The sequence below is a fragment of the Syngnathus floridae genome, chromosome 22 (genome assembly GCF_059516105.1).
Source record: "Syngnathus floridae isolate MCC-2025c chromosome 22, RoL_Sflo_1.0, whole genome shotgun sequence".
NCBI classification, from domain to species: Eukaryota; Metazoa; Chordata; class Actinopteri; order Syngnathiformes; family Syngnathidae; genus Syngnathus; species Syngnathus floridae.
In genome coordinates this window covers 632,449-651,455 of record NC_142434.1, presented here as the reverse complement: position 1 = coordinate 651,455, position 19,007 = coordinate 632,449, and the positions used below count along the sequence as shown (strand labels likewise).

Genomic DNA, 19,007 nt, shown 5'->3' with positions numbered 1-19,007 from the left:
GCCTCTAAGGCCACCGTGTTATCGATTTTGTTATATTGTGAGCACACAACGAACACGCGTGGCCATAAGCGCACACAAATACACAATAAATGTCACTGTGATACGAGTTTGTATGAAAACCTAACAAGCGTATTGAGTGGCTATACAAAAGTGACAAGGACTCTTTCACTCACCGACTTCCGGCGTCTTTGAGCGTGAGGGCATTTGCTGTCCGACAGCACAACCTAGCGGCCAAAATGTAGAGTTGCAACTCAGTGGACACTCCATTAGGAACACCCGGACAGAGCTATTGATAGCAAGCTCGATGACGCTCATTTAAGATTGGTGTTGTGCTTTTGCAAGTTAGCGTATAACTAGAATTAAATAAATGGCAAATTTATCAATAGAATATATGTAAACAATTTCAAGCTAGTCCATGAATATGCCAGTAAAAAAGTATGAAAGGAAAACTAGAGTAAATGTGGAAATGATTACTAAATATTCAGTTTGAATGAAACTGTATGAAATATACTTACAAATGTGCATGTGTCACTGTTAATTCTTAATTCACAAATATATTTGAACCAAATTTGACCTGTGAAATTGCACGAAAAAAAGCAACAAGTCGAGCGGATGGTGTAAGGTCTTTATTCTCTGCGTATATTTTACAAACACAAGCATAAACGTGGCCAGACACGTCGGCTTCGCTCGGAAACGTCCGTCGGGGTTCACCTCGTCGCTTACCTGCCAAGAAAGAATTCCCGTCGTTCCAAAACACAAGAAATCAACAAAACCACACTGCTGGCTAACGTAGCGGCTAACTAAGTCAAAGCACGTTGACGTCTACCGGGTTACCTCCTGCAAGGCTCAATTCCTGAATTCAGAGCAGCGGATCGATGCAAAACGTGCCAGAGCGTTAGAAGGTTTTGAAGGCCACGAAGCTGTGAAGATGAAAACTTACAGCGCGGCGGCTCCGGAGATGATCTCGATAAGCTCCTTGGTGATGACGGCCTGTCGGGTGCGGTTGAAGGTCAGGGTGAGCTTGTCGATCATCTCGGCTGACGAGCGGGTGCGGAGGCGCGTTGTCAATCAAAAGGGGAGGAGGAAAAAAAAAAAAAAAAACAACAGGAAGAACCCATCAATGCCTGGTCCAGAAAGTTTGCGACCAAACGGTGAAGGTGGGTCCGGCTTACAAGCGTTCTTGCTGGCGCTGTCCATGGCGGTCATCCTGGCGCTCTGTTCGCTGGTGGATGACTCCCGCATCGCCAGATAGATGATGTTGACCATGGCAAACTCCTGGTAGCTCCTCAGCACGTCGGCGTCGATATCGTCGTACACGCCCATGGTCTCTGCGGAGACCGGCCCGAGTTGGAGCATCGCAGAGCTTGGCGGGGGGGGGGGACAAAGGCGGCCCGAGACCTTACCTGCGTTTGCGACCACGTCGTTGGAGAAAAGCGGCTTCTGGTCCGTCTTGTAGGAAATGACAGACCTGCATGGGGAGAACATTTCTTTTTAATGACAAAGCTACTTGCAGACACATTTGAGGAGGACGGGCAAGTCAAAGACCTGAAGCGATTGTACACAACGGCTCCTTGGTCAAACTCGTAGCCGGCGTTGAGCAGCTCGCCGGCGATGACGGAGGCGTCGCCAAAAGTGGGGGGCTTGCGGCCCACCTCCTTGCAGTTGAGCACGATGTGCTTGCCGTGAGTCCTGACCACAAGGCAAAAACACTTCAGCTGCACGGCGGCGGGCGCAACGGTGTGGGCCCGGCGCGGCGCGCACTCGTACCTGTGCAGCAGACCTCGAAGTTTGTCGCCCACGTTGACCACCATCACCTCCTTGCCACTGCCCGTCAGGTTGGCGATCTCATTCTTGATGGTCTTGGCCACGCCCGAGTGGATGGCACCGCACAGCCCACGGTCCGACGTCACGCCGATGATCAGGTGCTTGGCCGCCTTGTCTTCGGGCGCCTTGATCTCGGCCTTCTCGTAGAGAGCTGCGGGACACAGCGCAGGAGTCAAGCTTTGGCTGTTTTCAAGAGGGCGCCGGGCGGGACCAATTCCAAGTGCACGTACAGAGGGCTCCGGTGCCGTAGACCCGGGCGGGCTTCAGCTGCCTCTCAGCCCGAGCGTACTTGGCGGCGGCCACCATTTTCATTGACTTGGTGATCTTCTGGATGTTCTTGATGGACTTCAGCCGGATGGTGACTAGACGCAATCGGACACACGGTTAGTTGAGTTGACAACGTGCCGCGGCACAATATCTAATTTTACATCAGTGGACCAGGATGTCATGAACTTACTGTCCTTCAAGGTGGCCATGTTCCTGATCTGCCCACTGTTAAAACAAACACACATGAATGCAACTTGTGCAAAACGCTATAAATGTTGCATCGTGCATAATCATACATCCACTTTTGATTTTATTGTAAAATGACAGCAAAGGGGGACACTTGCGCAAATGTGTGTTGTTCATCTTTGCCAACGCTGCAGACTAACGCATCGTTGAGCAATACGAGGTGGTTTGTCTTAAAACACTTCAGTTCGGTGTTGGCTTAAAATAACAGCACTAATACGACAATGTCACCGTCTTATTTAGCATTAGCCGCCTAGCCGCTGTCATTCATTAGCCGCGGCCTCCACGTTAGCACGTCCTTTAGCTTTCAATAACTTTCAGTTAGGCCCAACACGGTTCACGTCTATTGCACAAGACGCACTTGGAGACACAACGCAGCAGAAGTGGTCGAGAAAACAGTGGCAGAGTGCGACTTTTCGTTACCATTGTGGGGAGAACACCAAGGTGCTGCTCCTCGCCAACATGTTCGCTCCTATGAAGGTCAGACTGGCAGCACTGCGCATGCGCACGGTCAAGGGAAACGCAGGCACCGCTGATGCCTTCATGGACTCGCAAGGAAAATCGGATGAACGAACTCCCATCATTTCTTTGTGTATTGTCGATAAAAAAAAACCCACTTGACTTTAAAAGTACCAAACCATAATGACGAACAATGAAATACAGTAAAACCAAAAATGAAACGTTTTACTCCGAAAACATAGTGTTTAATTGTATTGTATATGCTGTAACAATCTGCACAGTTTGAATATAAACACTATACATGAAACAAAAATCGTGCTTAATTATTCAAAAAAAGATTTAAAATTAAACATGGGTATTTAAGTACCATTAAATTAAATGTCCCTTCACAATGCAGCTCTTTAAGGCACGCAGGAATAGGTCTGATGATGTCCGTCGGAAACACACAAGGTCCGTCCGAGCAACGCGCGTCAATCGTGGACGTTTTCCACTCGATGGCTCCACACCGGCTTGCGTTTCTCGATGAAGGCTCGTATTCCCTCCTGGCCGTCTCTCAAAGCCAGGTTGTCCACCATCACCTTGGAGGCGGTGGCGTACGCCGCATCTCGTCCTTGAGACATTTGTCTTGGGGGAGAAAAGACAGAATAGAGGTGAGATGAGCAAAGCAAACGTGCCCACGTCGCCATTCAAGCGTCACGGCGCGCACTTGTGGAAGGCGGCCTTGCCGAGGGCCACCACGGGTCGGCTGGCCCCGCACACGCGCCGGGCGACGGCCATGGTCTCCGCTTCCAATCGCTCCTCGGGAACAACCTTACTGAGCAACCCGTGCAGCAAAGCGTCGTGGGCGGAGATGGGAGTGCCCGTGAAAAGCATCTCCATGGCAACCTGCCGGGCACAAGTCACAAAACTAGCTTCGTGTTAACAAACGATGCTAATAAATAGCCTCAGCGTCGCAGTGTCGCACGGCACCTTCCTGGGCACGGCTCGGCCGATGGCCACGGCCGGCGTGGAGCAGAAGAGCCCCACGTTGACGCCCGGGGTGGCGAAGGTGGATTTGTCGGACGCCAGCGCCACGTCGCAGCTGGCCACCAGCTGGCAGCCCGCCGCTGTGGCCACGCCGTTCACCATGGCGATGACGGGGACGGCCACGTCTTGTATCAGAGTCATCACCTGGCCGTGCGATAGACACCTCAATAAATACGCTCAAGAAGTGAATCAATACAGACGGCTAACCTGCGCGCACGTGCGAAACACACGGGTGTGATACTCTCGACCCCGAGCTGACGTCAGCTCCTTCAAGTCGTGGCCAGAGGAAAACACGGGACCTTCAGCTAACACACGCGCAAGAAATAGTGACACAAGTTGAGAAAGTGGCAAACTATAGTATATATTATTTCCATGGGATACCTGATATGATGATAACTCGAAGGTCTTGGCTGTCCACATCAGTCAAGATGTCCTCTCGGAGAGACTCCAGCATGGACAGAGACAGAGCGTTCCTTTTTTTGGGATTGTTCAGTATTATTCTTCTACAGATGTAGAGAAATTCACATGTTTCACTTTTTGACATGAAGTGACAACAAACAGGAAGCAGCAGAACAAGGAAAGCATGTTATAAGAACAAAATGGATTTCATGAGAGACCTTGAAACTCATTTACTAGCTGACTGCTGTGGTTTGCATTGTAAATACATTGAAGTGTTGTTCTTTTTCAAGCCAGTTCGTCACCTAATGCCGTTCTCCTGGCTGCGCACAGTCAGTGGTTGTGGTTCCGTTCTGTTTGAGAAGTACCGACGTCCAGTCAGCAAACGTGAGCTGGTGACATAGCTCACGTTGCTGCACAACAACCGACGGAGCGCTGCAGCCATGTTTGACCCGTTCAAAACAAACCCCTGTCACTTCCGGGTCTGTGACGTAGCACATCGGTGACGTCAAGCTCGCGCGACAACCCTATGAGTTTGTTTTTCGTATTTTCATTCATTTTCTATCAGCACCAGTATACCGACAAAATGTCATGAATTTTTGCTACACAAAGCCAAACAATGTTCATTCGTGTCATATTCAGAAAGGGAAATGGTTGGTTATTTATTTCATTGTTTTTTTAATGCACAAACATTGATTATGACAAATAGTGATCATGATCAGACCCATTTTAAGGCAACATTTTCTCCTCAAAAATTGATTTATTATAAAAAGTGATCATTTTGAGGACTAAGGCAACACTTTTGCCTGAAAAAAGAATGAAAAAGTGCTATCTTTTTTTTTCTGCATCATTTCTGAGTGAAGCATAACCACGGCAACCTGGAAGCAACTCCCTCATCTCAGTCTTGCAGTATCTGCAGGTGCAGGTGTTAGCTCTGGAAATGTTGCCAATGAAGTTAGGGCAAGACAAAGAAGAAGAGGTCCCAGGGGGGGCAGAGGTCACACGCAGAAAGCAAAGCAGCAGGACCCAGGCCTCCTGTCAGGTGACGGCGTTCACGCTCTGACCGCCCTCGGCCGGCGTGAAGAACTGGACTTTGGACGAGAGCATGCCGGAGTTGTTTCGCCGCAAGCTCCCGCTGCTGCCGCCGCCTCCGCCGGCACCCTTGCGCATGGAGTTGTTGCGCCGCATGGAGTTCCTCTTCCTCAGGGAGTTCTGGTGTGACAGCTCGCTCTTCTGCATCGTCTGGATCAAGATGGACGGCTTCTCGTCCAGCTCGCGGGCGCTGCAGCGGGGCGTGCCCACCTGTCGTCGTAGCACACAATCAAAGCTTTGGCTTTCTACTTGGACTGAGAGCTCCTCCGCGAGTTAGAACCCGTCGCCTATTTGGAAGCGGTTTTCCTCTCAAATATGGCCGCCGCGTGACCAACCCGCACTGTGTTGCCGAACTTGGAGTAGTCGACGGAGTAGACGCCCTCCTCCTCGGTGACGATGGGAACGAAGCGGTGGCCCCACTGGATCTCCTCGGAGATGTAGGAGGTGCGGGCTTGCGTGGTGATGCCGGTGGTCTCCACCACGCCCTCCAGGATGACAATCACCTCCAGGTCGCTGCACTGGAGCTCCATGGCCGACAGGTCGTACAGCGGACTGCCGGGCAGAGGCGCGGGAGCCCAGGTGCTACGCTAGCACGCGCCGCCGCAAAAAAGGCGGGCGGCGATGGCGGACCCACCTATTCTTGTCGATGACGTGGCAGATGATGAGCGGGGCGAGCAGGAAGAGGCTGTTGCTGGACGTGGCGCTCTCCGTCTGGACGTCGATCTGGTGGATGGGGATCACCTCGCCCTCGGGAGTGGTCGTCTTCCTCACCACCTGCAAACGTGCGGCGGGGCAGCAGAAGGACAGACCATGTGAGGTCCACACGATTGGCAAAATCGCAATAGCAATCCAACAAATAGAAAGAGCGACCTGAAGGCGGACGGTGGCGCCGATGATCATGCTCTTGCGCAGGTCGCCGATGCGGATCATGAAGCACAGGCGGTTGTTGCGCACGGCGATGACGGCGTGGCGGCTGAAGATGAGCGTCTCGGCGCGCCGGTTGGACTGCGCCGTCTTCATGAAGATGCAACCTGGAGAAAAAGCGGGCGGGGTCACGTTGGGGTCACGTTGGGGTCACGTTGGGGTCACGTTGAGGTCACGGGGCTCGATCTACGTTGGCGACGACCCTACCCAGCATGACGGCGTTGATGATGAGGCCCACGATGTTCTGCAGGATGAGCACCGTGATGGCGGCGGGACACTGCTCGGTGATCATGCGGCCGCCGAAACCGATGGTCACCTGCACCTCGATGGAGAACAGGAAGGCCGACGTGAACGACCTGGGCGGGACAGGCAGGACGCACAAGTGTAAACGGTGACTGCTAAGAGAGATCGGTCCCATCGTGCTCATGGAACAAAACCACCATTCAAGATGGCCTCATTTCATTTGTTACGTTAGCCAGCAACCAATCGGAGGAGGGAGAAGGCCGCGTGGGCGGGACCAAAGAAAGAAAAAGTCTCGCTTGAAAAAGTCACTTCGATGAGGGAAACGTCATCAGAAACCTGCGTCACGAGTTGACGTCAAAAGGCGAGTTTTGAAGCTGCAGCCTGAGCACTTACTTGACTCCCGTGACGCAGTGCGCGCCGTCGACACGTCCGTGGTGCAGGTCTCCGTGCGCGAACGTCACCAGCCACCAGCTCATGGCGAAGAGTAGCCAGCTGCTGACGAAGGTGGTGGTGAAGATGACGAGCGTGAAGCGCCACTTGAGGTCCACCAGCGTGGTGAAGACGTCCTGCAGGAAGCGGCCCTGCTCGCGGATGTTCTTGTGCGCCAAGTTGCACGAGCCGTTCTTGGCGATGAAGCGCGCCTTGTTGATGCGGTCGCGGAACACCGGCTTGCGGGGTATGCGGGACGCCAGCCCCGGCAAGCCGAACTCCTCCGGGATAATGCTTTTTCGAGCCAGCATGATTGGTTTGCTCGCTCGCTCGCTCGCCTCGCTTTGCTCTTGTGCGCCTTTTACGCACGTCGTCTCAGCTCCTCGCGCGCGCGTGCGCACATTTCGGCGCTGGTTGGGATCCGCCTCTGCTGGGCCGGCTTTACGACCTCCTCAAGCCGGACCCGGTAGCGCTGCTTTCCCGAAGTGTCAATTCAAAGGCACCCACCCAGGCAATAAGACGCCATCAAAAAGATGCGCAAATAAACTCAACAACTTCCGTTTAAAGTGCTCCCTTTGACTTGAAATGTGACAAAAGTTGAGGGAAATGGGTTATTGGTCGAGCCGCCAGGTGGCGCTATTTAGTAACATATCGCTCACCAGAAATAAGTCCTTCCCAAATAAAAAAGGCCCGGGGGAGGAGCCAGCAAATGTTTCGATTGGCAAAAATAGTCATCAGCTTGCAAAGATTAGAAAAGGACTTTAATGCGCACGACTCGGTTGCATTGTACGAATGCTGAATAGGAATCAAAGCGACACGTGATGCAGAAGGTAAAAGACTCAAGTGAAGTCATCTTGTGAATAAAACAACATGCGCTCGGCCCAACATGTGTTACTGCCGCACCAGAACCAAAAAAAAAAAGTTTTCTTTCTGTTTTTGGGCTCAACGTTTAGTGCCCGAGTCAAAGTGAAACGTCGGGCCGTGTGCCGCACCCAAACATTGCGATCGAGAAGTGTCACTCGCCGCCGCTACATGTCAGCCTTGACGAAGGAGGCAAACATGCCGTCCTCCTGCTCCAGAAGCGTCTCGGGCTTGTCGTACTCCAGGATGTTCCCGCGCTTCATGACGATCACCAGGTCGGCCGTCAGGATGGTGTGGACGCGGTGCTGAGGAGGGAGGGGAGGGGAGGGGGGAGCAGGACACACGCTGAGCAACTCAACCAGCAATGTTACTCTTTGCTACTAACCAGGTTGTCTCTGGCAGAACCAGGACCAGAACCAGCCCCCGGTGGCGAGAAGAAGAAGAAGAAGAAACGGAAAGAGAATAGGAGTGGGTGGGGCCGAGTCCACGTGGGCCGGGCTGGTCCGGTCCGGTTCTACTTGTGTGTTCGCACGAGCACACTGAAGAGGCTCTCCTCCTGCGCTAGCAAGTTGGGACCCGAGTCACATTCCACCAAAATCCCAGAGGAGAAGACCAGCACCTGCCCAGCTTCCAGGATGGAAGAGACGCGGTGCTGAAGGGTTAGCACGGGATGGGACGGCCCGGACAGAACAGGACAGAATGGCAAAGGATAGGAAAAGCAAGTTGAAATCTTCTGGAGTGGAAATGACAAGAAGCTGGAAAAGGACACAAAGGCCAAGCAGGAGGAAGCAAACGTGCAAAATCCACAACACTCACTGCGATGGTCACAACGGTGCGGTCGGCAAACGCCGTCATCACAACTTTCTGTAAGATGTTCTCCTGAACGCACAGAAACACAAGTTTATGCTTGCTCTCCATCCGGCGCTGAGGAACTTTTGGGCGCACACGTGCAATCACGCGCGCACGCACGCACGCACCGTTGCCATGTCGATGGAGGCGGTGGCCTCATCCATGATGAGGATGCTGCTCTTCCTCACAAATGCCCGAGCCAAGCAGAAGAGCTGCCGCTGCCCCACGCTAAAGTTCTCGCCGCCCTCTGTCACCACCGCATCTGCAAAAGGGGACGGGCGACCAATCAGAAGGCGGCCCGGGTAAAAGCAAAGGCGTCCGTACCTACCGAGTCCTCCCGGTAGCGCCTTGACCATGTTCTTCAGCTGCGCGATCTCCAAGGCCTCCCACAGGCGCTCGTCGTTGCACGTCCGCTCCGGATCCAGATTGAACCTGCGGAAGGTCACGCCGTATTCATTTCCCACATTTGTTGCACAAATGCGTCAGAAGGGCCCAGAAACACGCGGTGAGCGCTGTGAAACGCTCGACCGTTCACCCCACGCATGCACGCACGCACAGTCCAAACAAACACAGCCAGGCAAAAAGTCACATGAGGTCTCTGGCCCACTTCCTGCTGCGAGAAAAAGCTTCTTCGGAGCAGAGCGGTGTTCCGCAAGGCTCCGTTCCAGAGCCCCTCTCAAAGGAGCAATTGGCCCACTTGATAAGTCCGCTATATTTGGCCGACCCGAGTGCTCCGATACGAAGAATAGAAAGTGAAGGAGCGGGAAAACAATCCACCTCCCCAAAAAAAGCCCTTGCCAGATTTATTGGAAGCACTGCAGCTGCCTCCCAAAAAAAAAAAAAAAAGACTACAACTTAAATCAAACAGCCAGGCTGGAACGTAAACAGGAAGTGGTCTCTTCAGCCATGTGTGTGTGTGTACCTTATGGAGCCACTAAACAAAATGGGGTCCTGCAGGATGATGGACAGCCGAGACCGCAGCGTCTGCAAGGGAAGTTTGCAGATGTCGATCCCGTCGATGACGATCTTTCCTGGAGGAGAAAAAAAAGAAGACCATCAAAAAAAGCAACACACATTCCAATGTGGAAAAAGTGGAAGACATCGAATGGAAATTAAATTGTTGAGGAATGCGATACGCCGTGATCATTGTTCAAAAGAAAAAAGAATGGATTCAAGGCCAGTTGTTTACATCTCCACCACAAGCAAAATCATCTCATATGGCTTGGCTAATGTCAACAGCCGTCAGGCCTTCGCGCCACTTTTGCCAAAAAAGGGAAGCTCGGAAAGACGGGAACATTTTTCTTTTAAACACACGCACGTCAACACAAAAGCAGAAAAGAATGAGGAGACTCACCTTCAAAGATGTCCACCATGTTGAAGAAGGCCAAGGAGAGCGAGGACTTGCCGCTTCCAGTGCGGCCGCAGATTCCCACCTGGCCAGAAAAGCGAGGCGTGAGAAGGAGACTCGGACCGCCGGCCATCTCCATCTGGAATAATGACCTTCTGACCCGGCTGGATGTAAGCGTTGACGTGCTTGAGCACGGGTTTGAGCATGGGGTCGTAGCGCACGCACAGGTCTTGGATCTTGATTTCTCCGTGCTCGGGCCACGTCTCCGGCATCTGAGAAGAATCTGCGGGACACACAAATTGCTCGGAGCTTCCAAAGATGGCGGCGGCGGCCGACTCACCCATGGATCCCTCGTAGTTCTCAGACTCGGTACCGAGGAAGCTGTTGACTTTGTTGACGGCCGCCATCTGCACCTCCAAGTCGGCCAGGTTCCTCACCACCCAATTCAAGTAGTTGGTGACCTGCAGCGAAACGCAAGCAGATGTTCCTTGGACGTTCTTTAGCTTCTGTCAACCGGCGACGAAACCAACCGTCAGGGCGTACGTGAGAGCCAAGCCCACCAGACCGCCGGACGGTTGGCCGCAACGCAAACCCCAGATGGACGCGCCGGCCGCGGCCAGCACGATCACGGCTCCGAGGTAGTCCTGAAAGCCGGGTGAGAACATCAGCGGATGATTCTCAAGGTCATCACGACACCAGCAGAAGAAGGCGAGCCTCACCGTGCGGACCTCCAGCCAGCGGTTGGCGGCCGAGAGGAAGAGGTACGCCGTGTTGTTGGTGTCGGTCAGCTCCAGCATGCGTTGCTTGAAGCGGGCCTCGTGTCTGAAGGACAAATCATCATGTCCGTTGCGAGCTCCTCTGGATGCACGACGGCGCCGTTACCTAAAGGCTCTGATGGTGGTGAGACCTTCAGCCGTCTCGGAGAAATGACACAGCAGGGGAAGTTGCGTGGAGTCGTCAAGGTCCTGAAGATCTCTGGCGGGGGGGTGGATCGAAAAATTGGTCACGACACCTGCTGAGGATCCTCGGCCGGCAGCTTCTCACTCACTTGGAGGCCACCCGGAAGTACTTCTGGATGAAGTAGAAGGCCACGGCCAGGGGCACCAGGGCGATGATGAAGTAAGGCGTGATGGTGGAAATGACACCGATGGCGGACAAGCAAAGGAAGCTGGAGCGCGTCAAGGATTCCAGGGTAGGAGGAATGTGCTGGAGGACAAGCAGACCAGATGTCAGCGAGGATCCACATTGCCCAACAAAGACGTACCTGGTCGATGATGTTTGTGTCAGCTGAGAACCTGTTGAGGATCTGCCCCAGGGGGGTGATGTCAAAAAACCTGGTAAGAGGAAAGACGGACAATCCAGTTCCCGCCAGAGAAGAACTCTGTGAAGAACGACCCACCTGAGAGGAGCGTGGATGATCTTGTTGAGCAGGTTGTGGTGGAGGTTAGTGGCCGCAGAGAGCCCCAAGAACTCCACGCTGAGCGAGGTGATGAGGCACAGCGCGATCCCGGCCGCGCAAAGAACTATGAACACCGTCAGGTAGAAGGAGTCCTGCAAGCGGGCCCGGTTCAGACATTGCGCAACATCTCTTGCAAATGCATCCATGGATGGCGCGAGCGGACCTCTGAGTCGGCGGGGCTTTTGTCGACCGCTTGGACCTGGCACGTCCCGTTGGATCTCGCCACCATGGTCTGGTTGGTGCGGTTGGAGGTCCAGATGGCCAACCAGTAGTCGATGGCCATGATGACCGAGTGTTTGAGGAGCTTGGAGGACATCATGAGGAAGACCATGAAGAAGCCACCCGAGGAGAGGTAGCACCAGCAGTCCTGACAATTACGAGTCATCGTGGTCACCACCGCCAATGAAACTCAGGATCAAAATCATCTCACCTTCCACGGGACCTTGGATCTCCTGTTTGTGGTGGTGGACAGGTTGTCTTCATCTTCCTCCTCCTCTTCCTCCTCTGAAAGGATGGCAAGGTGGATTGAAAGCCATGGTGGCAATCCTGAAGCTCACCTACCTTCATCCTCGTCGTCCATCTGGTTTTTGGTCTCTCGGGAGTAGAAAGCTCGGCGGAGAGTCTTCCTCTCCAGGGTGGTTTGGCTGTCCTGCTCAATGTCCTGCGTGGAGCAAAGCCGTCAGAGGCCCGAGAGAGAAGAAGGGAGGGAAGGACTAACCTTCTCCAGCTCCTGGTCCTGCCGGTTCATGAGCGTCTTCCAGTGGTCGTAGAGCTCCACGTCGTGCGTCTGGATGTCCTTCAGAGTTCCTTCCCTCAACACGGAGCCGTCCTTCATAGCAATGATCTGAAGCAGGGGTGAGTTTGCGCTCAGGCGCCGTTAGCTCGACGGCCCACGCGCTCGCTCGCTCGCTCGCTCGCTCGGCCGGACTCGGACTGACCCAGTCGGCGTGGATGAGGTACTGCAGCTTGTGCGTGACGAGAACCACGGTCCGCTTGTCGTCCTGCAGGAACTTGAGGATGCCGTCCTGCATCAGGTGGTCGCTCAGGTGGATGTCCAGGGCGGAGAAGGGGTCATCCTAGGGAGAAGAAAGCTGTCGCCATGACAACGGGCACGTTTTCCCAAGGCGGCGGCGTCACCGCTTAACCTCGCCCGCATGACGGAGGATCGGAATCGAGCGGAGCTGCCGTCGCCGCGGCGACGGGATAACAAACACGTGGTGGGTCGTCGCTTCCGTCTGACGCCATCTAATTGCTCTAATGCGATTACACCGCTTGATTTTTGGGACGCCTCGGTGCTCACCAGGAAGACGATGTTGGTGTTCTGGTAGAGCGCTCGAGCCACGCAGATCCTCTGGCGCTGACCGCCGCTCAGATTGATGCCCTGGCGGGAAAGCGGGCGATCACTCAAGCAAACGCGGGGCAACGTGCAAGCAAAGCCGGAGGGAGGGAGGGAGGGAGGGAGGCTCACCCGTTCCCCGATTTCCGTTTGGTCTCCGAAGGGCAGCAGGTCGATGTCCAGCTGGAGAGAGCAGGCGTCGATCACCGCCTTGTACCTGACGTGGCAAAATCCAGAATCAATCAAAAAGCTTTTGGGTCCAGCGCCGGCCGGCCGGCCGCTTTGTCTCCTTTGTCACCTCTGCTTGTTGAAGGGGCTCCCAAAGGTGATGTTTTCCTCCACCGTGGCGTTGAGCAGCCACGACTTCTGGGTGGCGTAGGCCACCGAGTAGCGGTTCTTGCTAAGGACAGAGCAAAAACAAGAGTGAGGACAACGAAGCTTCGCCCAGGGAGGAAGGAGCCTTTTCTTTTTCACACATCCACGCCAAGAACATGAAGTTGGCAAAAACCAGTTGGCTTCAGGTTCATGAGTGTTAAGGATGCCATCATGAAGGAGCACAAAATGATCCACACAGTCTCCAACTTCAAAAATAAGTCAAATAATCACGTAAAAAAATCATGTAAAATGATCAAAATAGAATAAAATCCAGCAATGATGATTCAAGGAGCCAAAACACTATGATGGGTGGGGTGGAGGGGGGGGGGGATGATGTCACAGGTCTGTCCGCTACCTTGCGGCGTGGTCACCGGCCTCGTCCTCCGCCGCTTCCAGGTGGCTGTCAAAGGTAGCACTTTAGCGTGAGCTAACGACACATGCTAACATGCTACATGCAGTCTAAGGCGGCTTTTGAGGAAACGTTTCCATGGTGACAGTTCATTACCTTAAAAAAAAAAAAAAAAAGAGTTGCACGGATCAAGTGAGATGCCCATGCAAGTTCTGGAGGAAGGAAAGTACCTGAACGGCCCCTGGCGGAACCTCTCGCTATCGGGTGGCCGAGAGGGTGAGGAAGTCAGAAGCTGGTGCAAAAAGCGCCGACACGTGCAAAAAAAGCTCCCCACTCGGGCCAGACTTACTTGCTCCAGTGGATGCGGCCGCTGATGCTCTGCATCTCGCCCAGCATGGCGAGCAGCAGCGACGACTTCCCGCAGCCCACCTGGCCCACGATCATGGTCAGCTGACCTGAAAAGCGCAACGTTTGCCACCACCGGATTCAACGGCAGCGACGATCATGTCACCTGTCGGGATGCGGATGTTGATGTCGCTCAGCGTGGACAGGTTGCTTCCCCAGGTGAAGCATCCGTTGCTCACCTGAAAAGAAGCTCATGGTCTGTTGTTGTTGTTGTTGGTTTTTTCCAGCTTCGTCACCCTCTGCCACGGAGGGCTAAGCTAACAGCTAAGCCCAAAACGTCCGATGATCTGGCGCGCCGCTTCCCGGCGGTCACATTCCTCTACTCGGTTTGGTTTATTTGTTCCCGTTAAGTTTATTTTATCAGGGCGCCCTCCCCCCCTCCCTCCAGAACTCCCTCTCAGCGCGACACCGGCCCACGAGCGCCATCTCCACTGGAACATGTCGGGTCGTGAGAGCCTTCCGTCATGTGTTAGCTTCATGCTAACACACGTTGAAGGCTAAGTTGAGTCGTTTGTGAGTAAATGAAACCCGACTGGCTTTTTCAGACCATGACTTGATCCGAATTTTTACGTACGTGACTTGCTACTCCCCGCTGCCTCTGGAGAGGAGTGTGAGAGCAGATAAAGGACAAAGGAAGCGCTGCGTGAAATTAACGAGGCCGTCAAATGTCAAACGCGAGAACGGGAAGTGACGGCGGCGGCGCAAAGACCAAGCGGGCTTTTCCCAGTGTAGTTGACCTCGACCCAGGTTAATACCTTCGGGACCGAGCCGCTGGAAAAGTCCGGGCCTCGGCCAGGCAGACTCCATCACGTCTGTCAAGTTCCCAATCCCCCCCCTCCCTCGCCGGGCTAATGAGCGGGCCGTCGCCCCGCGGGGATGCGACAGGAAGAGTCGCCTTAAGTGAGGCCGCTCTCCGGGCAAGACGTTCTCGTGTGAACGGGCCGCTTCCTCGGGAGTCACGTCGTCGTGATAACAAACATCTGCTCCAGTTCTTCGCTACGTCACAGATTTGATGAAAGCGGCTCAGACCTTGCCCAAGGAAAAAGGTGCTGACCTTGACGGCCACATCTTCCGTCTCGCTGGGTCTCATCTGCCGCCTGGACGGCTGTTCGTAGTTGTCCATCTGGTAGCGGAGAGGCTGCTTCCTGTTGATGGCTTTGGTCTTCAGCCAGACAAAGACAAGTTAGCTTGTGAGCAAGTTAGCAGCTCGGCGGCGGCGGCGGCTGGGGAATACTCGCCCCTCCACGGTGCTTCTTGGCCGCCTCGGATGGGACGGACACCTCGCCGTTCCTCCAGCTGTCGTCTCCGATCTCGTCGCTTTGGAGGAACTCGCCCAGCTTCTGGACACTGCGGCAAAAGATGAAAAAGTTTCTGCCTCCTTGGGGATTTCTACCAGGGAGGGGCCTAACCTGATGAGCGCCTTGACGGCGAAGCGGACGACGGTGGACAGCAGGAAGAGCGGCGTGACCAGGATGTTGAAGAGCGCCAGAGTGGCAAAGGCCTCCGCGGGACTCGGACCCGTGTTGGTGATGAAGTAATGCATGACGAAGGTCTGCGAGGAGGTTCTCAGACATTTAGAAGGTTCCGGCCACCATGATCCGTTTGATTGTTTGCGGGTAGGAGCTTACCGCCAGGACGGCGGCGATGGGAATGGCGGCGTTCATGAAGACTGCACAAGGACAGAAGAGCATGATAGCAAGGGCATTCCAACAACAACAACATCTTTTCCACCGTCTTCTCACTGGACATGGAAGTGTAGAAGGCAAAGGTCTTGAGGCTGGTCAGCTCTTTGCCTCGCGTCTCCTCCACGCTGTCGCAGAAGATGTTCTCCCAAGCGTAGAGCTTCAGCAGCTTGATGCCCTTCAAGATCTCCGAGGTCTTCTTCAGCCTGTCGGTGGAGTGCTCCTGCAAAAACACAACTCTTGGCGGCCGGTCCCCACGTCGGAAATGGGGAGAAGAACGCTCACCAGGGTGCTCTTTTGCATGTCGGCCAGCTTGGTGGCAATGAGGTACTGAACCGGAGCCAGAAGAACAATGACGGACGCGCCCACTAAGGCACTCCAGCCAAGCAGGTAGTAAAGAAGAATGACTCCCATCACGATCTGGTGGAACAAAAAAAAAAAAAAACAAAAAAAAAACAATGCTCATAGCGGTTGCTTCAAACCAAAATGGCAGACTCGGTGATGATACCTGCACAGGCATGGCCCACAGATTGGGACATAGGAAGAGAAACCACATCAGCTGATTGGTCTCTATGGCAACCAGGTTGTTGATCTGGCCTAGCGTCATCTCGCCCATGGACATGTTCGACGTGGACAGACGCAGGATCTTGTTGTAAATCATGGCCTGGGTGGAGGAAGAACATAAAGGGGCTGAGCAGTGAGCCGTGCGGCACCCCGCAAACAACTCACCAGCAGGGCTCCGCGCAGGTTGATGCCGGTTTCGATGGTGACGTAGTAGGACGCCTGCAGGAAGGTCCTCTGCAGCACCAGCGCCAGGAAGAGCAGGACGGCGAGAACCGACGTGTTCTGGAGCAGCTCGGTGAACAGCATGGGGTGGTTCTCCTACACACACACACACACACACACGTAGCTAGCTGTACCTAATGGTGTGTCTCAATCCAAACGACGGCGGCCGTCGGACATCTGCCGTTCAGCTGTGACAACAAGCGACCGCTCGGCGGGTGCTCGTCAACAGACCTCAGAGCTGCGAGGCGGACGAGTGACCCGCTAGGCCACCGCTCCCAACACAAGCAAGGGTAAAATATTTCCCAGAGAGTCTTGTGATCACACCCAGTGAGTCATTGACTGGACGGCGGCGGGACCACCCAACGACCCATCTTTAACGCGAAATTTCCATAATCAGATCAAGTCGTGTCAACACGCTAAGTGATTTGTCTTGGCCGACGGCTGCGGAATTATTCCAGTGTGAAAACGAGCACAAAAACGGCGTCACCTTTACAAAAATATGACAACATTGAGATTTTTCCACCTTTAGCGAATCACTCTTTGGGGATCGGAACCCTTTGCGACCAAACGGGTTTCGTCGGCGCCAAAATGCCGCGGCGGGCTTTGGATGACGAAACGTAGCGCCACCCGCCGGACACGCTAAGTACAACTCGGCTCGATGGAAGCAGGCGCCTCACTCACCTTTTTGTCGGAAGTGGAGCCGGCGTCTCCCTCCAGCGTGAGGTTCATGACGATGCCCGAGATGCAGAGCGGGCCGGCGAAGCCCAGCAGGTCGGCCAGGTAGCGGAAGGTGCTGCTGAGCAAGATGGGTCGCCCGAACGCCCGATACATGGAGCGCCAGATGGACGGCGCCCGCTCCGGGTTCTCGGCCGTCTGCGGAAGACGTGGAGCTGACCATCTGCTAGCTTCATGCTAACTTACGATAATGCAAAACGCCATAGACCGGCTCACCGATGTTAGCACAGGCGTTCTTTGATTGGAACTCACCCTCTGGTCCTCGTAGGCGTCTTTAAGTTGCAGGTAGTTGGTGAGAGCTCGCATGGCGATGGGCAGTTTGCCGATCTTCTTCAGCTCGATGGGTCTCTTGTGGGCCCCCATGATCAGGGGGTTCATCCACCAATAGGTCGCCTAGCGACGGAGGCGGAGCTTGAGCTCAGCGTGCAAAGGGCTCTCGGCGTGTCCTCTCACCTTTGAGAGCAAGTTGACGAAGGGCTGCAGGAAGCGGACCCCCAGATCCTGCAAGTCTTCGGGGGGCTTCACCTTCTGAGGGTTGGCGAAGAAGACGTACTTCTGCCGGGAGCACATCAAAATCAGCCGTCTCGCACTTTACCCGACCGCACCTTCCGTCATTTGGTCTACCCTGATCCTGATCACGTTGACCTCGACGGCCATGAGCAGGCCGTAGAGCAGCACCAGCAGCGCCGTGATGCAGACTCTCAGCTGGTGGATGTCCATCTTTTCCTTGGCAAACTTCCACAGCTTCATGGATTTGGTGATGAAGGCCAGCACCCAGTAGATGAATAGCACTGTGGACGACAATCGGAGTGCGCTTTGGAGCCCCGCCGCTAGATGGCAGCAGCAAACGTCTTGTATTCGCGTGCGGGTTCAACTATTGATATCATTGTAATGCAAATCTCACCCAGGAGAAGTTTGGGGAAGTTGGAGGTCTCAATGTTGTGGTAGTACACCACCGACGTGGTGGCCGCCACAAATCCCATGAAGGCTGGCATGAAGAGGTGCAGGTGGGTGGTGTCCATCATCCTACAGTGAGGCGCAAACACAACAACAGCATCATCCGGCGTCGGGGGGACGGAGAGTCAACTCACTTGTCGGATACGCCCTCGGCAAACTCGCAGACGTGAACAAAGAGCAGCGAGAAGGTGAGGATCCATCGCAGGTTGTGTCCCGGGAAGTGCAGCCACGTGTTGTGATGGATTTGCACCTTGGAGCTCTGACTGCCCCATCCTGACAAACACACACACACACACACACACACACACACGTGACGAGTGATCACGTCTTGGGTGTGCGGATGTTGCGTGTACTCACCAATGAAGAGGATGGGGAAGGTGATGAAGAGCAGGAAGACGTGAGGCACCAGGTTGAGGGCATCCAGGAAGCACCAGTTGTTCAGCACGCCCTTTTCCACGCTGTAGCTGCTCTCGTTCTCGCCGCAAAACGACAAGCCCATGGCCGCGCTTCTTTGCCACCGTCTGACAATCGCAACGTTCAGAAGAAAGGGCGAGCTGACAAGGGGCCAAACAAACATGGCTGCCACTTAGCAGTGCTCTCCGGCTATTCTTCGTTTGGGAACATTTGAGCATTCAACCTCCCACTCATAATACACAAATGTGTCAGAATCCAATCAAATGAAAACTAGAGTTGTTTCAAAGTGCACCGCCGAATTTTTGTGAGCGTTAAAGACACTTGACACCCTCCTCCATCTCGGACTCAAATATCTACGCACACTTCATATGTGCCAAACATAGTCCAACTCGTTTAATTGGTCGCTGGTGACGTCATGTTGACAATGATGTCATTGTTGCGTGAATACGTCAATGATAACCCGCGCACGCAGCTTACGAGGGTAGAGTCTTCTTAACTTTTTTGCCAGTGAGAAAAGTGGACATGAAAAGTCCAAGGTTTACCTCAAC

At 54.1% G+C, this 19,007-nt stretch overlaps 4 protein-coding genes across 8 annotated transcripts; all 4 read right to left on the bottom strand.

The window, feature by feature from the left end:
• Nucleotides 1-611: 611 nt before the first annotated feature.
• atp5f1c (ATP synthase F1 subunit gamma) lies at nucleotides 612-2,881 on the bottom strand. 2 transcript variants are annotated; one of them, XM_088367574.1, is made up of 9 exons: nucleotides 2,758-2,881; nucleotides 2,282-2,316; nucleotides 2,055-2,186; nucleotides 1,768-1,975; nucleotides 1,546-1,689; nucleotides 1,404-1,468; nucleotides 1,173-1,328; nucleotides 941-1,037; nucleotides 612-723 (listed from the first exon to the last, which is right to left on the bottom strand). In XM_088367574.1, exons 1-9 carry the CDS (start codon nucleotides 2,877-2,879, stop codon nucleotides 720-722), a joined length of 963 nt encoding a protein of 320 aa, XP_088223700.1. In that variant the 5' UTR covers nucleotides 2,880-2,881; the 3' UTR covers nucleotides 612-719. The 2 variants fall into 2 exon arrangements, with proteins under 2 accessions (XP_088223700.1, XP_088223701.1); XM_088367575.1 differs by lacking the exon at nucleotides 612-723 and having other exon boundaries at nucleotides 937-1,037.
• A 135-nt stretch (nucleotides 2,882-3,016) lies between these two features.
• echdc3 (enoyl CoA hydratase domain containing 3) lies at nucleotides 3,017-4,705 on the bottom strand. The gene is made up of 6 exons (XM_088366828.1): nucleotides 4,521-4,705; nucleotides 4,201-4,322; nucleotides 4,027-4,124; nucleotides 3,763-3,963; nucleotides 3,500-3,678; nucleotides 3,017-3,417 (listed from the first exon to the last, which is right to left on the bottom strand). The coding sequence occupies exons 1-6, from the start codon at nucleotides 4,658-4,660 to the stop codon at nucleotides 3,264-3,266; spliced, it is 894 nt and encodes a 297-aa protein (XP_088222954.1). The 5' UTR covers nucleotides 4,661-4,705; the 3' UTR covers nucleotides 3,017-3,263.
• Nucleotides 4,706-4,873: 168 nt separating this feature from the next.
• Nucleotides 4,874-7,478, bottom strand: kcnj8 (potassium inwardly rectifying channel subfamily J member 8). 2 transcript variants are annotated; one of them, XM_088366797.1, is made up of 6 exons: nucleotides 6,868-7,469; nucleotides 6,439-6,587; nucleotides 6,178-6,338; nucleotides 5,942-6,081; nucleotides 5,643-5,859; nucleotides 4,874-5,517 (listed from the first exon to the last, which is right to left on the bottom strand). In XM_088366797.1, exons 1-6 carry the CDS (start codon nucleotides 7,212-7,214, stop codon nucleotides 5,254-5,256), a joined length of 1,278 nt encoding a protein of 425 aa, XP_088222923.1. In that variant the 5' UTR covers nucleotides 7,215-7,469; the 3' UTR covers nucleotides 4,874-5,253. The 2 variants fall into 2 exon arrangements, with proteins under 2 accessions (XP_088222923.1, XP_088222922.1); XM_088366796.1 differs by having other exon boundaries at nucleotides 5,942-6,338; nucleotides 6,868-7,478.
• Nucleotides 7,479-7,642: 164 nt separating this feature from the next.
• Nucleotides 7,643-18,830, bottom strand: abcc9 (ATP binding cassette subfamily C member 9). Of its 3 annotated transcripts, XR_015855355.1 has the most exons (42): nucleotides 18,403-18,830; nucleotides 18,180-18,318; nucleotides 17,993-18,114; nucleotides 17,713-17,879; nucleotides 17,542-17,643; nucleotides 17,341-17,481; nucleotides 17,035-17,226; nucleotides 16,297-16,449; nucleotides 16,076-16,231; nucleotides 15,853-15,987; nucleotides 15,628-15,790; nucleotides 15,514-15,554; nucleotides 15,295-15,437; nucleotides 15,124-15,232; nucleotides 14,940-15,047; nucleotides 13,992-14,064; nucleotides 13,830-13,935; nucleotides 13,711-13,737; nucleotides 13,487-13,531; nucleotides 13,055-13,156; nucleotides 12,889-12,973; nucleotides 12,721-12,801; nucleotides 12,359-12,496; nucleotides 12,139-12,264; nucleotides 11,982-12,081; nucleotides 11,851-11,924; nucleotides 11,584-11,787; nucleotides 11,361-11,512; nucleotides 11,226-11,295; nucleotides 11,010-11,167; nucleotides 10,844-10,936; nucleotides 10,681-10,783; nucleotides 10,492-10,605; nucleotides 10,302-10,422; nucleotides 10,114-10,244; nucleotides 9,968-10,046; nucleotides 9,536-9,644; nucleotides 8,942-9,045; nucleotides 8,742-8,875; nucleotides 8,581-8,643; nucleotides 8,150-8,416; nucleotides 7,921-8,069 (listed from the first exon to the last, which is right to left on the bottom strand). XR_015855355.1 is itself a non-coding variant. In XM_088366740.1 (41 exons), the coding sequence occupies exons 1-41, from the start codon at nucleotides 18,620-18,622 to the stop codon at nucleotides 7,932-7,934; spliced, it is 4,821 nt and encodes a 1,606-aa protein (XP_088222866.1). In that variant the 5' UTR covers nucleotides 18,623-18,829; the 3' UTR covers nucleotides 7,643-7,931. The 3 variants fall into 3 exon arrangements, 1 of the variants encoding a protein (XP_088222866.1); XM_088366740.1 differs by lacking the exon at nucleotides 8,150-8,416 and having other exon boundaries at nucleotides 7,643-8,069; nucleotides 18,403-18,829; XR_015855356.1 differs by lacking the exons at nucleotides 13,487-13,531; nucleotides 13,711-13,737.
• Nucleotides 18,831-19,007: the final 177 nt, after the last annotated feature.

Excerpts from the sequence above, each read along its gene's own strand:
- atp5f1c (XM_088367574.1), bottom strand. The coding sequence starts at position 2,879 with ATGAAGGCATCAGCGGTGCCTGCGTTTCCCTTGACCGTGCGCATGCGC. Across the intron at positions 1,976-2,054 it reads CTACGGCACCGGAGCCCTCT|CTCTCTACGAGAAGGCCGAG; the intron begins GTACGTGCACTT and ends TGTGTCCCGCAG. Across the intron at positions 1,329-1,403 it reads CGACGTGGTCGCAAACGCAG|AGACCATGGGCGTGTACGAC; the intron begins GTAAGGTCTCGG and ends CGGTCTCCGCAG.
- echdc3 (XM_088366828.1), bottom strand. The coding sequence starts at position 4,660 with ATGGCTGCAGCGCTCCGTCGGTTGTTGTGCAGCAACGTGAGCTATGTC. Across the intron at positions 3,964-4,026 it reads TGTTTCGCACGTGCGCGCAG|GTGATGACTCTGATACAAGA; the intron begins GTTAGCCGTCTG and ends TCGCACGGCCAG. Across the intron at positions 3,418-3,499 it reads GGCAAGGCCGCCTTCCACAA|ACAAATGTCTCAAGGACGAG; the intron begins GTGCGCGCCGTG and ends TTCTCCCCCAAG.
- kcnj8 (XM_088366796.1), bottom strand. The coding sequence starts at position 7,214 with ATGCTGGCTCGAAAAAGCATTATCCCGGAGGAGTTCGGCTTGCCGGGG. Across the intron at positions 6,588-6,867 it reads CACTGCGTCACGGGAGTCAA|GTCGTTCACGTCGGCCTTCC; the intron begins GTAAGTGCTCAG and ends TGTCCCGCCCAG. Across the intron at positions 5,518-5,642 it reads AGTTCGGCAACACAGTGCGG|GTGGGCACGCCCCGCTGCAG; the intron begins GTTGGTCACGCG and ends CTACGACGACAG.
- abcc9 (XM_088366740.1), bottom strand. The coding sequence starts at position 18,622 with ATGTTTGTTTGGCCCCTTGTCAGCTCGCCCTTTCTTCTGAACGTTGCG. Across the intron at positions 18,319-18,402 it reads CTTCCCCATCCTCTTCATTG|GATGGGGCAGTCAGAGCTCC; the intron begins GTGAGTACACGC and ends TGTGTTTGTCAG. Across the intron at positions 14,065-14,939 it reads CGGAAGATGTGGCCGTCAAG|GTGAGCAACGGATGCTTCAC; the intron begins GTCAGCACCTTT and ends GCTTCTTTTCAG.